The 17276-nt window shown below is 36.8% G+C and overlaps 1 protein-coding gene across 15 annotated transcripts in view; it reads left to right on the top strand.

Annotated features, from left to right (window-relative positions):
• MYCBP2 (MYC binding protein 2) overlaps positions 1 to 17276 on the top strand; it is a 297109-nt gene that overhangs the window by 265388 nt on the left and 14445 nt on the right. For 13 of the 15 annotated variants that reach the window (XM_036249657.1, XM_036249660.1, XM_036249663.1 and 10 more), the window contains 9 exons: positions 213 to 452; positions 746 to 844; positions 6776 to 6856; positions 8610 to 8876; positions 9530 to 9813; positions 11698 to 11794; positions 13076 to 13195; positions 14733 to 14834; positions 16936 to 17064. In XM_036249657.1, coding sequence (XP_036105550.1) covers positions 213 to 452; positions 746 to 844; positions 6776 to 6856; positions 8610 to 8876; positions 9530 to 9813; positions 11698 to 11794; positions 13076 to 13195; positions 14733 to 14834; positions 16936 to 17064 — 1419 coding nt within the window. The remainder of the gene's footprint in view (positions 1 to 212; positions 453 to 745; positions 845 to 6775; positions 6857 to 8609; positions 8877 to 9529; positions 9814 to 11697; positions 11795 to 13075; positions 13196 to 14732; positions 14835 to 16935; positions 17065 to 17276) is intronic. The other 2 variants (XM_036249659.1, XM_036249670.1) reach the window with 1 other exon arrangement.

The raw sequence follows: 17276 nt of genomic DNA on the forward strand, positions 1-17276 counted from the left end.
GTGAGAATCCTTCTACCTGTATAGTAGATACTATAGTATTGCTTACCCTCACAAAGTTTACATAAGATAATCAGTGTGAAATTACCTAGTAAACTTTACTCTCAGTTCAATTGTATGTTATTTGAGGTTGTTGTTACTAGTGCTAAGTCTAGGACAGAGGTAAAATAGTGATACAGCTGTGTCAGGTCTCTGTCCCTGTTCTACTCTGCTAGGTGGATCTGGATTCCAGGCACATTGGCTGGGTAACAAGTGAACTTCCAGGAGGGGATAATCACATCATCAAAATTGAATTAAAGGGCCCAGAAAATACACTGAGAGTTCGACAAGTAAAGGTCTTGGGCTGGAAGGATGGCGAAAGCACAAAAATTGCTGGCCAGATTTCAGCCAGTGTGGCCCAGCAGAGGAACTGTGAAGCTGAGACTCTGCGAGTGTTCCGACTTATCACATCTCAGGTAAGTGTCCTTATTACATATTACAGCACAGGATGTATTATTTCAATAATAATATCAAGAAGGTTAGTAAATTTTGTGGAATTTACTAGAGATTGCTGGCTACAAATGTGGCCTATTTTTAATTCTCATGGCCCTAAACCTCTGTGTTTCACTTTACATTCATAATTCTGAAAAGTAGTGGTGTAGAGCAGGTAAATACTATAAAGTCTCAGAATCAGCTGATGAGTCCTCTGTCTTTCATGGTGTTAATTCCTGCCATTAATTTCTTCTCATGCCCCCGTCTTCTTCATCAGGTATTTGGAAAGCTCATCTCTGGAGATGCTGAACCTACACCTGAACAAGAGGAAAAAGCACTGTTGTCATCACCTGAAGGAGAGGAAAAAGTATACAATGTATTTATTTGTATTCTAAAAATATTTATTTCCCTTTTACATCTTCTTTTATTCAGTGAAATAATTCATGTATTACTGATGGATATGTGATATTGGCTTATGTGCAGTTAATATTTTTTACTTTAATTAGAAAGAAGATAAAGGAACTATGAAAAGAAATTCATTCCTCATGTGTGATCTAGCTAGTATTAGTAGCAACAAAATTTACTCTATACTTTGAAAGGCTGTTGTATTAACATGTTAGCATTTGTAAAATTAACTTATTGTACTGTGTACTATCAGTTCTTTTCTTCCTCCATTTTATCTGTCTTCCCAGTCCAGCCTAAAAATAGTCTTCTCCATGAATTTTCTCTATGCTTTCCCACAAAACAAAAAGTAGTTTCTGTTTTCTAAACTTTATAGTAACCTCTATTGGTCTCTTATGCTTATTTGTATGCATATTTTATCTCTTCTTCTACTGAATCACAGTTTCTTAAAGACCAAGTACATGTCTAGTTTGTCTTTGCATCCACCATGGCATAAACAACCATGTGTTCAGTAAATTTTTATTGGAATAACCTGTTCTTTATACTGTTCTTGAAATTTCTTCTAAGATGCAGCTGCTTTACTTAATTCCGTTTAAACTAAAGCACTGTACCTAAGAGGAAAACCTTACTCATTTCCAAAAAGGGGAGTAAACTCTGACTAGTCTCAATATTCTTGTGTTTTTAGATGTTAAAAATAATCACCTTGGCAGCCCTTTGAAAGATAATTTCAAGGATTTTTCTAGTCTAGCACTATGCCTTCTGATGCAATAGTACCTAAATCATCCACATTTTTTTGTTTGGGGTCTGTAAAAATAATATTTTGTAAACTCTAGTAATTTCTTTCAGCATCTTTTGCAGATATTTGAAAGACTATGTAACTACTCATTAAACCAAATGAATTTTAGCAATGGCAATTCTATGCTTTAGAACTGTAAAAATTGGCACCAAAGCCTCAAAGAGTTTATATTCTGTCCTTATATATTAAGCCTCTGTGCCCACCAATAAATCAATAAGGATACTATATAGTATATAATCATTAAATTTGTGAAAAATTGCACTTATGATAGGATTTCACAGTACATTGAGCTAGAGTATTGTGCCCTGGAGTGATCAAAGAAGGCTTTCAGGGGAATATTGGACATGAATTAGACCTGAAAGAGAATGGATAAAAGTTAGATTAATAGAGAAGGAGGGTCCAAGAGCTCATTGGAGAGGCTGGCCTGATAGTAGGAGAGTATATATTGAGGTGTTTTGATTGAGGAGGGAAGATTTTACCAGCAGAAGGATGCCCATGAAATAACATAACTGTTAAGAGAATCATTTTAAGTCAGTATTTTTAAGTAAAGTTTACACAGAAAAAAAGTCATCCTTTTAAACTTTCATTCGATGAATTTTGACCAATATATATACAGCAGTGAAATCATCACTACAATCAAGTTTTAAAACACATCACTTCTGCCCTGGCTGGTTTGACTCAGAGGTTAGAGCATTGGCCGGTGGACCAAAGAGTTGCACTTACCTTGGTTGCAGTTCGGTCCCAGGCCCTGGTCAAGGGTCCTACAGGAGGCAGCCAATCAATGTGTCTCTCTCACATCAATGTTTCTCTTTCCATCCCTCTCTCCTTCCCTCCCCTTCCCTCCCTTCTCTCCCTCCTACTCTATCTGAAGATAAATGGAAAAATAGCGTTGGGTGAGAATTTAAAAAAAAAAACACCACCACACATCACTCCCAAAATTTCCCTCATGCTTCTTTGTAGTCAGTCCCCTCATCTTATGCTTAGACCCTGTCCACCACTTTAGTGTAGTATGTTTGACTCTTTTACCCATATTTTTCTGTTGGGTTATTTGTGTTATTATTGAGTTATAAAATTTACTTATACAGGATATTTGGGCTATTGGTCCTCTACCAAATATGTATGTTCAGATATTTTCTACTCTGAAGCTTATCTTTCAGAGAGCAGAAATTCTATTTGATGAAGTCCAGTTTAGTTTTTTGTTTTTTTTCTAAATGACTCATGTTTTTTGTATCTTATCTAAAATGTAAGGTCACAAAGATTTTGCCATACTTTCTTCTGGAAGCAAAGTATTAGTTGTTTAGAGCTATAACATTTCAAGTTAATTTTTCTGTACAGTATGGGGTTAAGGTTATTGTTTATTTTTATTTTTTTGCATATAGATGTTTAATTGTTCTACCACCCTTTATTGAAAAGACTATTCTTTTCTTTTATTTATTCATTTTTAAATCCTCACATGAGGATATTTTTCCATTTATCTTCAAATAGAGTTTGTGAGAGAGAGAGAGAGAGAGAGAGAGAGAAAGAATCATTGATGTGAGAGACACACATCGATTAGTTGCCTCCCGCATGACCCCAACCAGGGCCAGGAACCGAATTGCAACTCAGGTATGTGTCCTTGACCAGAATTGAACCCTCAACTCTTTGGTCTGCAGGCCAATACTCCAACCACTGAACCATACCAGCCAAGGTGAAAAGACTATTCTTTTTTTTTTTTTTTTTTTTTTTTTTTTTTATCCTCACCGGAGGATATTTTTCCATTTTTTTTGTACAGATAGAGTGGGAGGGAGAGAGAGGAAGGGAGAGAGAGAGAGAAACATCGACGTGAAGGGACACATCGAGTGGCTGCCACCCGCACGACCAACCAGGGCCGGGGACAAACTGCAACCGAAGTACGTGCCCTTAGCGGGAACCGAACCCGGGTCTCTCCGGACCGCAGGCCGACGCTCTAACCGCTGAGCCAAACTGGCCAGGGCGAAAAGACTATTCTTTATCAATAATCAATTCACCATAAATGTGTAGGTCTATTTCTGGACTCTGTTCTTTTTCATTCATTTGTGTGGGTGTGTGTGTATAATTTTATACCAACATCATATTTTCTTGATTACTATCGCTGTATAGAAAATCATGGAATTAGATTCCATCCTGGTTCTCCTTCGGTGTTGTTTTCTAGGTCCTTTGCATATCCATATAAAGCTTAAAATTAGTTTGTCAGCTCCCCTTCCACCCCCCCAAAAATATTCTTGAATATTGATTAGAATTGCACCAAATTGATAGTTTGGGGAGAGTCAGCATCTTAATTATATTGAGTGTTTCTATCCACAAACATGATATAGTCTCCTCATTTATTTAGATATTTTTCAATTTCTGTTAGCAATGTTTCCTAAACATTTCATGTTTTTCATGTTATTATAAATGGTATTTTTATTTTTCTTTCTAGTTGTTCATTTCTAGCTTATAAAAATACAGTTGACATTTGTGTATTGAATTATCCTGTGATCTTAAATCCACTTATTCTTGAAGCTTTTTTGTGGAACCTTTGAAATATTTTTAATAGGTAATCATGTAGTCTTCAAAAAGAGTTGACTTGACTTATAATCTATATGTTAATAGATGTGCAATATTAACTTTTATGCATTTTATTTTTCCTTAGTAAAAGAGAAGGTAAAGTAGGGGAGTGATAGCTAAATGGTATAGTATTTCTTTTAGGGTGATGAAAATGTTCTAAAATTGACTGTGGGCCCAGCCGGTGTGGCTCAGTGTTTGAGCATCGACCCACACACCAAGCGATGACTGGTTCGATTCCCAGTCAGTGCACATGCCCAGGTTGTGGGCCCAATCCCCAGTAGGGGGCATCCAGGAGGCAGCCAATTGCCAATTGATGTTTCCATCTCTCTTTCTCTCTCCCTTCCTCTCTCTCTAAAATCAATAAAGAAAAAAAAAATTGACTATGGTGATGGTTGCACATATCTGTGAATAACTATAAACCATTGAGTTGCACATTTCAAATGAATGAATAATATATGTGAATAATTATATCTCAATAATGTTTTTTTGTTTTTTTTTTAATCCTCACCTGAGGATACCCTTCCATTGATTTCAGATGGGGGGGGTGGGGGAGACAGAGAGAGAAAGAGAGATATCAGTGTGAGAGAGACATATCAATTGGTTCCCTTCTGCACAACCCCGACCAGAGCCAGGATAGAAACTACAACCCAGGTACGTGCCTTTGACCAGGAATTGAACCCTCAACCCTTTGGTCCCTGACCAAAGCTCTAACTGCTGAGCCAAACCAACCAGGGTTTAATAAAAGCTATATTTAAAAAGCAAAAATACAGCCCAGCTCGTGTAGCTCAGTGGATTGAGTGTTGGCCCATGGACTGAGAGGTCCTGGTTCCATTCCCAGTCAGGGCACATGCCAGGATTGTGGGCTTGATCCCCAGTGGGGGGCGTGCAGGAGGCAGCCGATTGATGTTTCTCACATCCATGCTTCTGTCTCTCTCTCCCTTCTTCTATCTCTAAAAATTCAATAAAAATATTTAAAAAATAAAAAGCAAAAAAACAAATTATGAAAGAAGTTTAAAAATAAGGAGATAAAGGAAACTCATTTGTTCCCCAGCTAGTACTTTAAGTAGCAAAAAATATTATTCTACAAATTTACTTTATTTAATAGATACAGGGTTATTGCAGTTATCTGTTGTTCTTGAGTGGGCTTTGGTAGTTCTGTTATGTAATTTGTCCATTTCATCTAATTTGCTGAATTTATTGGCATAAGTTGTTTATAATATACCCTTGTTATCCTTTTAATAGCTGTAGAATCCGTGGTATATATTCTTTTGTTATTTGTTTCCTCTAATTGCTTTAGGTTTGATTTTTTTTCTAATTTACAATATACAAACATAGATCATAGACTGAGACCTTTCTTTTCTCACACAAGTAATACTATGATTTTCTTTTAACCACTGCTTTAGTTGAGTATCACAAACTTTTGATGTGTATTGTTGTTTTTTCATTTCATTCAGTTCAAAATATTTTCTGACTCCCATTTTAATTTCTTTTTTGACCCCCGGATAGATATTTAGAAGTGTCTTGTTTAATTTCTAGATGTTTGGGGATGTTTGTGATAGCTTTCTATATTTCTTGTTTAATTCCATTGTGGTAAAAAAAAAACGTACTTTGTATAATTTCAGTCCTTTTAAAATTTTTAAGTTTTGATTTCTGGCTCATAATATGGTATATTTTAGTCAATGTCCATGTGAACTTAAAAAAAAATGTGAACTCTGTTTTTATTCTGTGATGGGGTTCTATAAATATCAGTTAGTTCAAGCTGATTGATAGTTTTGTTCACATCTTCAAGAGCCAAGCAAAAGAGAGACTTGCCTCAGTTTTCTGACCCATAAAGTAGCCTCCCACACCATGACCCTTTGGTGCACAGGCTGATGCTCTGACCACTGAACCACACTGGCCAGGGCTGGTTTGAATTAGTGTTTTGAGTTTTTTGTTTTTTTTAAGACCCAGAAGTGAGATTGCTGGATCATGTGGTAGGTCTCTACTTTTAGTTTTTTGAGAAATCTTGATACTGATTTCCATACTAGATGCACCAATTTACATTCCCACAAACAACAGTGCACATAGGTTCCTTTTTCTCCACATCATTGCCAACTCTTATTATTATTGTCTTTTTTATAATAGCCATTCTGACAGGTGTGAGGTGATATCTCATTGTGGTTTTGATCTGTATTTCTCTGATGATTAATAATGTAAAGCACCTTTTCATATACCTGTTGGCCATCTATCTGTATGTCTTCTTTGGGAAAAAATGTCTATTTATATTTTCTACCCATTTTTTAATCAGTTAATTTTTTTTTTTTTTTGCTATTGAGTTGTATGAGTTTCATATATTTTAGATATTAGCCCCTGTTTAGATACATGATTTGCAAATATTTTTTCCCATTCATTAAGTTGCTTTTTTATTTTGTTGATGGTTTCCTTTGCTGTGCAGAAGCTTTTTAGTTTGATGTAGGCCCGCATGTATATTTTTGATACCTTAAAATGTCAAATGTACAAATTGTATTCAAAGAGCTTGCTTTTTCCCCCTTTTTCTACATAAAGGCTACATCAGATGCTGACTTGAAAGAACATATGGTTGGAATCATATTCAGCAGGAGTAAACTGACTAACTTACAAAAACAGGTTGGTTAATAGCCATTTCATTATCTTCATCAGTATTTGTTTGTTTTTAAGGTACAAAGTGTTTTCCAAACCGTATAGAGGCTTTTTTATGCTGACTCTTTTTTATACGGTCCTGCAGAATGTATCTGCCTTTTTCTAGAGAGGAAGTAGTGTACACTGGCACACCTGCATCACTTTAAAGATTCATTATGAGTGTTAACTTTCTTACCTTGCTGCTCTTTATTATTTCTTATTTTCAGATAGATCGTTTCATTTTGGTGTCAAAAGCCCAACTATGTCAGATTTCATTTGCAGGTCTTGTGTTCCTTTACCCACCGTTTTTTGTTTGATTTATTTCTTTTTATTTTACATTAACTAAACTAACGTTAATATTTTTAATTATAAAGGGATTGGGAAGTAGCGTGACACTGTTCATAGGTGCCTAAATAACATAAAAATTGGCCCTTCAAAAGTCAAGTAAAATACTGGTTTTAAATTAGCCCATTATTTTAACTTTCAACACCATTAAATCTTCTAACTAAATGACATAAATTTATTTGTGCTTTATCTTTTTAACAGCTTTTTGTTGAATCTTAAATACTATCAGTTGTAAAATGTACTGTTATTTTATATATTACTAAATAAGAAAATCTGCTGTCAATTAAGTTGTGAATGCCACTGGTTATAAAGAACATTATAAATTGAAATGTTACAGTGGGGTTGAAATATGCCTTAGAAGTGATAAAATATGGTCATTTGTGTTTGAAGTCTTAAATCAGTGATTTTCAACTTTTTTCATCTCATGGCACACATAACTAATTACTAAAATTCTGCAGCACACCAAAAAATATATTTTTTTGCCATTCAAACAAAAAAAAATAGATATAATTTTGATTTATTCACACCGGACAGCTATTATTGTGTTGGCTGTTATTTTTGTTTGTTTGTTTGACAACCTAAGAGAACAGAAGTCAGTGCCCCTCATTAAATAGTCAGGTACTGCATGTTTTAAAAATTCTTGCGACACACCGGTGTGCCCCAAGAGGTAGACCAATTGAAAATTGCTGCCCTAAACTATAGGCAGGGGCATTAGTGACTTGTATATAAGTAGATTCTACATAGCAGTTGATTTAAATAGTAAGATTTTTTATCATGGTTCTCCTAGTTTTTCTTAATTGTTTTTTAAGATGAGTTGAAAGGGTATAATGTAGAATTAACTGGGAGGAAAAATATTAAGTTGATTATCAACTAATTTTCTTGTCTTTTTTAAAAAAAAACAAACAGGAATAGTAGCCTGGCCAGTGTGGCTCAGTGGACTGAGTGTCAGTCCCATGGATTGAGTCTCGGTCCAATTCCCAGTCAGGGCATATGCCCAAGTTGCAAGCTCAAGCCCTAGTAGAGGACGTGCAGGAGGCAGCCGGTGGATGTTTCTCACTTACATCCATGCTTCAATAAAAACCTATTTTAGCCCAGCTGGTGTGGCTCAGTGGTTGAGCGTCAACCCATGTACTAAGAGGTCACTGGTTCGATTCTCAGTCAGGGCACATGCCCAGGTTGTGTGCCACATCCCCAGTGGGGGGCATGCAGGAGGTGGCCAATCGATGTTTCTCTCTCCGCCTTTCCTCTCTCTCTAAAATCAATAAAGAAAAAAAATTTTTTTAAGTTTTTTTTTTTAAATAATAATAAAAAATGAAAAACTTGTAGTACTAAATCAGACTTCCAAATATGTTTTTACATTTTCTTTATGTTGGTTGCTCTGTCACCTTTTAAATAGGTATGTGCTCACATAGTCCAGGCTATTCGCATGGAAGCCACCAGAGTTCGTGAAGAATGGGAACATGCCATATCAAGCAAAGAAAATGCTAATTCTCAGCCCAATGATGAAGATGCCTCCTCTGATGCTTACTGTTTTGAACTGCTCTCTATGGTTTTAGCATTAAGTGGCTCTAATGTGGGCCGGCAGTATCTGGCTCAGCAGCTAACTCTGCTACAGGATCTCTTCTCACTACTTCACACAGCATCGCCACGAGTCCAGAGACAGGTATGGTCATACCACTTACCTTTGGTTTATTTGGTTACTTGAAACATTGTTGATAATTAAACTAGTAAAGTATAGGTCCTTATTATTGATTTTGTTATGTTTTAGGTTTTGGGATAGTATTTTAACTCTATGCTTTTTATTTTTGAATCATTGTGATAAGAATATGGAAGAGCAAAATACAGGTTATTTTACTAACGTGCTATTTTGATAAGATATTCTAGCTACTCATTGTCTTATTACCCTGTGATCTATAATGTAATTTTCTCTTAATTCTGACCAAATAAAAGATGTTTTTTTCTTGCTGCCCTGAAGTGGTAATTACCCTTGGGAAATTTAAAAAATAGTCTTTAAATCATATTTCTGTCATTCTCAAAGCTTTGATGTCATAGAATGGCAGCTAAGTTCATTTTAAAAATTGAAAACTTTAAAACACTTATCTTTAGCCCAGCCGGTGTGGCTCAGTGGTTGAGCATCGGATACCCATTCACCAAGAGGTCACCTGTTTGATTCCCAGTCAGGGCACATGCCCAGGTTGTGGGCCTTCCTCTCTCTAAAAATCAATAAAGAAAAAATTAATTAATTAATTAATTTAAAAAAAAAAAAAAAACACCAGTCTTTAAATGGAATTCTTTCCTTTTATTTTTTTCTACCAGGTGACCTCCTTACTAAGACGAGTTTTGCCTGAAGTGACCCCTAATCGTCTGGCCAGCATCATAGGAGTGAAATCCCTCCCCCCAGCAGATATCAGTGATATCATTCACTCAACAGAGAAAGGAGACTGGAATAAGCTAGGCATCTTGGACATGTTTCTAGGATGCATTGCCAAAGCACTCACAGTACAGCTAAAAGCCAAAGGAACCACCATCACAGGAACAGCTGGAACCACTGTGGGCAAAGGAGTTACAACAGTTACCCTTCCAATGATTTTCAATTCTAGGTTGGTCATTGCAGCTGTTTTAGTACTAAAGTAGAACAGAATGAGCTACTGTTTGGAGAATTAAGACGTGATGTCAAATTCTACCTCCTTATTCACCAAATAGAAGCCATAAATGACTGACCCATATATAAACTAGAGTGCTGTTACAATAAAAATCGTTTGGGATTAGTAGGGAAAGGAGTTTGCTGAATATATGCCCTGGAATACTTCCCATGTAAGAAAAAAATTATAGGCCCTTACCTCACACCATATACAAAAATAAACTTGAGATCAATTAAAGATTTATATATATATATTTATTTTATTTTATTTTATTTTTTTTTTATCCTCACCCGAGGATATTTTTCCATTTTTTGTACAGATAGAGTGGGAGGGAGAGAAAGGAAGGGGGAGAGAGAGAGAAACATCGACGTGAAGGGACACATCGAGTGGCTGCCACCCGCACGACCAACCAGGGCCAGGGACAAACTGCAACCGAAGCACGTGCCCTTAGCGGGAACAGAACCCGGGTCTCTCCAGACCGCAGGCCGACGCTCTAACCGCTGAGCCAAACTGGCCAGGGCTATATATATTTATTTTAAAATTCTACAAGGGCCTGGCCAGTTTGGCTCAGCGGTTAGAGTGTCGGCCTGCGGTCCGGAGAGACCCGGGTTCGGTTTCTGCTAAGGGTGCGTACCTCAGTTGCAGTTTGTCCCCGGCCCTGGTTGGGTTGTGTGGGTGGCAACCACTCGATGTGTCCCTTTTACGTCGATGTTTCTCTCTCTCTCCCTCCTACTCTTACATGAACAAAAAATGGAAAAATGTCCTCGGGTGAGGATAAAAAAATTTTTTCAATTCTACAAGGACAAATCATGGAAGAATATTTTTGTAATCTTCAATTTGGGAGACCTCCTTAAACAAAACACAGAGCCCAAAAGTCAGAGGGGAAAAGATTCACAGATATGACTACATAAAAACAAAAATTAATTGATAGGCAATACTTTTAAAATACAAGCAAATGACTTGGAAAAACTATTTAACACCTATATAGTGGACAATGAATTATTAGGCATAATATTAGAAGAATGACTATGAATCAATGAGAAAAAGAGAAATAACTGATAAATGACAAGAAAAGTTAGTTCAGAGAAGAAAAATTATTAATGTCAGTAAACAAATGAAAAGACACTTCACTGGTATTCAGAGAAATATAGATAAGACAGCATTGGCAGCATTATGAAGAGATAGGCATTTTTTAATGATATGTAATAGAAATTGCTATAGTCCTTTTGGATGTCAGTTTGATGGCATATCACTATATTTATAATACACATGTCCTGACCTACCAGTTCTACTTCTACATCTGTTTCCATCAGAAGTATCCATACATGTGCACAGATATGTATGCAAGGATGTTTATTCCAGAATTGCATGTTAAAGCAGAAATTAGAGACATATCATGATATTAAGGAAATAATAACAGAATGTAAATCAGTGTATTGCTTCCTTCATCTCCTTAGACTTGCCCGGGGGGGGGGGGGGGGAATGCCAGCTGAACTCCAAGAATAGTATGCTCAGTGATGTAGTTGATATATTCTGGTACAAGCTCTTTATTATCTCTGTGTGGACAAGTAGTTTGTGGTCTATGGATATACATTGAATAGCACTGTTCTGGAAGATGCATACACAAGTAATCATAAACAGAAATACTTCAAAGGGAGTACATGTCAGAATAGCTGCTCTCTTGATGTTGAAGACACAGATAATGGGTAATGTGTTAATCTTATTTTAAAAGGCTTTACTTGATTGGATCATATTGAATGCTACATATTGAAATAACAGTTTTCATCTCATTCATTTGTAACTATCACTGATTGGTTTGCAAATGCTGACTTTTCTTTGTAGTTATATTCGACGAGGTGAAAGCCATTGGTGGATGAAGGGCTCAACTCCTACACAGATCTCAGAGATCATCATTAAACTTATTAAGGATATGGCAGCAGTAAGTACCCATCCTCCTGAGTGTTGTCAATGAAATGTAGTAGAAATATTATTAACAAAACAAGTGGCTTATTCTAAAGAATTATTAGAAGTACATTAGTGTTATTTTGGTTTAATGGCTCTGTTTAGTAGGTTAACTATTGCACCATTTATCTTTTTAGTTAGTTATAAATTTGTCCTTTGTGTAAATTATGTTCATTTCAGTCTTCCCAGTTATTGACTTGAGAATTGTAACAAGTCTTCCAAGACTTTAAAACTTTAAAAATAATAAGTATGTATTCTTTTAACCCTAAAAAATAGCCTAAGTCTAAAAACACAAAGGAACAAAGGAGTTCCCCAAAGTGGACATTTCTCCTCTTCAGTTCTCATGGCTTATAAAAACTTTACTCTTCTTTATTAATGTCCTTTACCACTATCTTTAGATGTTGGCTTTGTGGGATCTGGGAGTGTGGAGGAAAGGGAATTATTTATCAGAATGCCTTTCTCTTATTGGGTGCTCCATAATGTTAGTTTCCTGACATTCCATTATTCCAGAAGTCTAGCCTGAGGAGGGCAAGGTACTGTAGATTATAGGTTTCTGAGTGGTAGAATAGATGGCAGGCCTCTTTGAAGGAGAAGGAATTTGAACTGCCCCTTAAAAGATTGATAGAATATTGATATGAGATGAGAGAAGTTATTCTGGGGAAATATGAAGTCCTATCACTTTTCCCAACAGCATAGACATTTCCTCAGTCAGAGAAATGGAGAATTTTTTCATTTCTCAAATAGGCTTTCTCAGTATGTTCACCAGATGGAAACATTTAAGAAAACTGTTTAGGAACACTGAAATTCTATAGTAGTTAAAAGTGATGGTGATCAGTAAAAATCAAATTAGCAAATTAAAGTAGTTGTAATTTGAATCCATTTATGCTCTTGGGTTCCAATAATACTCCTCTAAAGCAATTAGCTTAGCAGTATAAATTTCATGTTAAGCAACAGGGTTTCATAATCAAATTTTTCAAGCATAGAAACCTTAGTAATTCTGGTATGTTTTTATTAAAATGTAAAAGGAAATGCCCTTGAACTCTGCAGAGTATTGAGAGCCTGATTTATTTACACTTCTTTTGTATCATCAAAATAGTGATTAGAAGTTAAATTTTTCATAGGGTGGTGAGAATTTTTATTTCAAAATTATGTCCCTTGATTAAAATTCCAAATCTTTCCTTGTGGGTGAGAGATGAAATTTACTACTATGATTATACATTTCTGGTTGTTTATGAAATTATTATGTCCTTCTCAATAGGGTCATCTGTCAGAAGCGTGGTCCCGAGTGACAAAAAACGCCATTGCAGAAACCATCATTGCCTTGACCAAGATGGAAGAAGAATTTCGATCTCCAGTGAGATGTATTGCAACAACTAGGGTAGGTTTTTGTGTTTTGTCTATATCCTTGCATGTTCTTTTTTCAGTAATAGGTTTGAATTAATAAATCAGATTAATCCATATTTTTTACCAAATATGATATTTATTTAAAAAGCATGAAGGGCTTTTTTGAATTATGAAATAAGTATAGTGGTTATTAATATTGCTTGTCACATGTTCTTTATCACTTGTTTTTGTTATTTAGAAGCTCAGGATATACTGGTTAGAAAAGGCTAAATTCCCTTATATGTCAGTATGTCATCTTTCTAATAGTGTATTTATCACAGCTTACACAGATTTAGTGTCAGCATTATGCTGTGATAGACGGAGGTCCTTTGAGGATAAGGCCCTCCCTGCTCCTTTTGGTATGGCCCAGTTGTCCTACGGTAGAGCCCTATAGCACACTTACTGGATTTACAGGCCTTAGTTCTGAAAAAGCAAAAGTTTGTGCCTGGGGTGGGAAAGGGCAGAATCTCTCAGAGAGTGGAACTGCATTCTTCAGATGAGACATCGGTAGGAATTTTTAACCTACTGAATTTCATGTCCTATGTGCTTCCAGAAGAGACTTGACGCTCCCTTGAGGCAGGGCAGTGCAACAGCATTGGGAAGAAGTAAACACTGGTGGATATTACTTTAGGTTAATTCTCAGAAGTCTGAAAAAGAAAACAAATTATGTTTCCCTAGGGCAGGAAAAGCCAATTTATGCTGTGTTGCTAGTGAGTGCGACAGCTTAAGCCGTTGTTCTGACAGTAACCCTTTCCCGCCCTGCACGTGTTCTTTTCTTTTATTCTGCACTCCCTTTTTTCTTGCATACTTTCTTTTTCTGGCTTTTCTTTCCCTAGTTTTCCCCCTCTTACTCTTAATATGCAGTGACACTCTCATGCACTTCTTAGAGTTAAGACAGTTAAATTATTTTTTTCAGTAATGAAGAAATAAAACCGAACCTTACCCTGTAAGCCTCAGAAAGTGATGAACTATTTTTGAGGACAATTTTCTAAAGTTGTTAGACATTTACTTATTTCTGACAAAGTGTACCAAGCATAGTGCTAGGCCATTAGAGGCATACAGAGATTTGTGAGCAGTTGTTATTATCTATAAGAATTTAATATGTACCCAACTACTCATGGGACTTTCTCAGTATGTTCTCAGTTATGCATAATTAATTGTCCATTGTACCACCTTCCCTGGAATTGAAGGCCTCAGGCAGATGATACTGTATGGAAAAATTTGCAGGAGACATTGGGATGTTAAATATGAAAATTCACTTATTGATATATTGTTTCCAATAGACCAATAATTTTATATATCAGGTAGGAAATAGAATAGTTCATCAGAGGAACATTTATTCGGTAAATATTTGAATGCATAACAGCAATCGAATGTGTGTCTGGTGCACATCAGAAAATTTTTAGTACCACTGAGTATTCACATATTTTCAAATCCAGCTGGCATTTATTGAACTATTATGTGTCAGACAGTCAATACTGTATAAGTCTTTCCTAAAAATTCAGTAGTGTAACAGTCTTTCCTTTCAACAGCTCTGGCTTGCTCTAGCATCACTGTGTGTGCTTGATCAGGACCACGTAGATCGTCTCTCCTCGGGGAGATGGATGGGGAAGGATGGACAACAGAAACAAATGGTAAGAGCAGAATTATTTTCTATAAAATTACCTTGTTTTTCCTCATAGTCAGCATCAGCTTAAGCTTTAAAAAAGAACACTGCAGCCCTGGCCAGTGTGGCTCAGTTGGTTGGGCATTGTTCCTTGCACAGAAAGATTGCTAGTTCAGTTCCCAGTCAGGGCACAGGCCTGCGTTGCAGGCTCCATCCCCAGTAGGGAGCATGCAGGAGGCAACAGATTGATGTTCCACTCTCGCATGGTGTTTCTCTCTTCCCCCTTCCTCTCTCTCTAAAACTCAATAAATTATTTAAAGAAGAAAAAAACTCTTAAAAAAATAAAAATGCTGCAAGTCAAAATGCATAATTAGTGGAACTCTTGAAAAATTGTGTCACATTGCCAAAGTTCATCTCACAAGGGTTTCTTCTTTGTAATATATCAGGGTCTTTAATTATATAAAAGAGCTTTCCACTTCTTCTCTGAGACATGTTAACATCATATTAAAATTTATTTTTAGCCAGACTTTGATTTTATATCTAGATCTTTGTACTAAAAATGTAATCAGCCCTGGCCGGTTTGGCTCAGCGATTGGAGCGTCGGCCTGCGGTCCAGAGAGACCCGGGTTCGGTTCCTGCTAAGGGCGCATACCTTGGTTGCAGTTTGTCCCCAGCCCTGGTTGGTCGTGCGGGTGGCAGCCACTCGTGTCCCTTTTACGTCGATGTTTCTCTCTCCCACTCTCTCTCCCTCCCACTCTATCTGAACAAAAAATGGAAAAAAAAGTCCTCAGGTGAGGATTAAAAAAAAATGTAATCAGTCTTATGGTAAGAAGGAAATAAACAGTAAGGGGGGCTCAGCCCTGTGGCTCAGTGAATTGAGCATTGTCCCATGGATTGTGAGAGGTCCTGGTTTGATTCCCAGTCAGGGCACATGCTTAGGTTGTGGGCTCAATCCCCAGTAGGGGGTGTGCAGGAGGCAGCCGATCAATGTTTCTCTCTCACATCAATGTTTCTCTCTCTCTCTCTCTCCCTTTCTCTCTCTAAAAAATCAATAAAAACATTTTTAAAAAGCAGTAAGGGGGGCAATATGACATACCATTTCTTCAGAAATGTACTTAAAGTAGGTTTGATATATATCTTTTTTTCCTTCATTTTTTTTTAAATCCTCACCCGAGGATATATTTTTCCACTTATCTTCAGACAGAGTGGGAGGGAGGGAGGGAGAGAGAGAAACATCCATGAGAGGGACTCATCGACTGGTTGCCTCCCACACGACCTTGACCAGGGCCGGGACGAACCACAACCAAGGTATGTGCCCTTGACCAGAATTGAACCTGTGACCCATCAGTACGTGACGTTCTAACCACTAAGCAAAACCGGTCAGGGCTATCTTTTTATATATATATACTTTCTTTCCTTACTGCTTTTAGAGAGAGAGGAAGGGAGAGGGAGAGCAAGAGAGAGAAACATCGAGAGAGAACATCAATTGGCCATCTCCTGCATGCCCCCCACTGGGGATCGGACCCACAACCAGGGCATGTGCCCTGACCGGGAATTGAACCAGCGACCTCTTGGTGTGTGGGTCGATGCTCAACTAGTGAGCCACACTGGCCGGGCTTGATATATATCTTTACATTTACTGGAAGAAGACTTTTTATGGACCCTTTCAACACTTTCCTATTGATGGTTCAAATTTCAAAAATGAATAATTTGTTCATTTAGCATACAGATTGTTTGAATACAATGGGGAGAAATTTTCTCAAGTCACTAAGCCAAGTATACATGTTTATTTTTATTAATCATCGAATTGGGGCCTTTAAGGGAATTTTATAGGTTAGTGCACTTGCCATCATTCTGTTTAATGTTCAGATTCCAAATTATTAATAGACTTCACAATAACAGTCTGTTACTATTAAGAATAAGTTACAAGTGGATATGGACAACAATCTGGGGAAGGGGCAGGGAGGGGAGAGGGAGGGAGGAATCAGTGGGGGGGAAAAGGAGAATCATCTGTAACAAAAATTAATCAATAAAAAAAAAAAGAAAAAAAAAAAGAATAAGTTACATTCGTGTGAATATTGAGACTTTCTTGTTAATCTAACGTAACCTATGGAAATGTCTTATTTTAGCCTATGTGTGATAACCATGATGATGGTGAAACTGCAGCAATCATTTTGTGCAACGTATGTGGAAATTTGTGTACTGACTGTGACAGATTCCTTCATCTTCATCGACGAACCAAAACTCATCAAAGACAGGTGAAGATTTCTGTCTTTACACTCAGAACTGTATCTAGAACATAAAATACATTCAGTAAATTTTGTGGGAAGGTGACTTGGTATAATGGGAAAAAATGGATTTTGGAATCAAAGCCCTTAGTGGAATTCCCAACTGTTTCACTTATCAACTGTGTAAAGCAAGCAAATTGTTTAACTTCTCTAAGACTTAGTGTCCACATTTATAAAAATGG

The sequence above is a fragment of the Molossus molossus genome, unplaced genomic scaffold (assembly GCF_014108415.1).
Source record: "Molossus molossus isolate mMolMol1 unplaced genomic scaffold, mMolMol1.p scaffold_m16_p_9, whole genome shotgun sequence".
Lineage (NCBI taxonomy): Eukaryota > Metazoa > Chordata > Mammalia > Chiroptera > Molossidae > Molossus > Molossus molossus.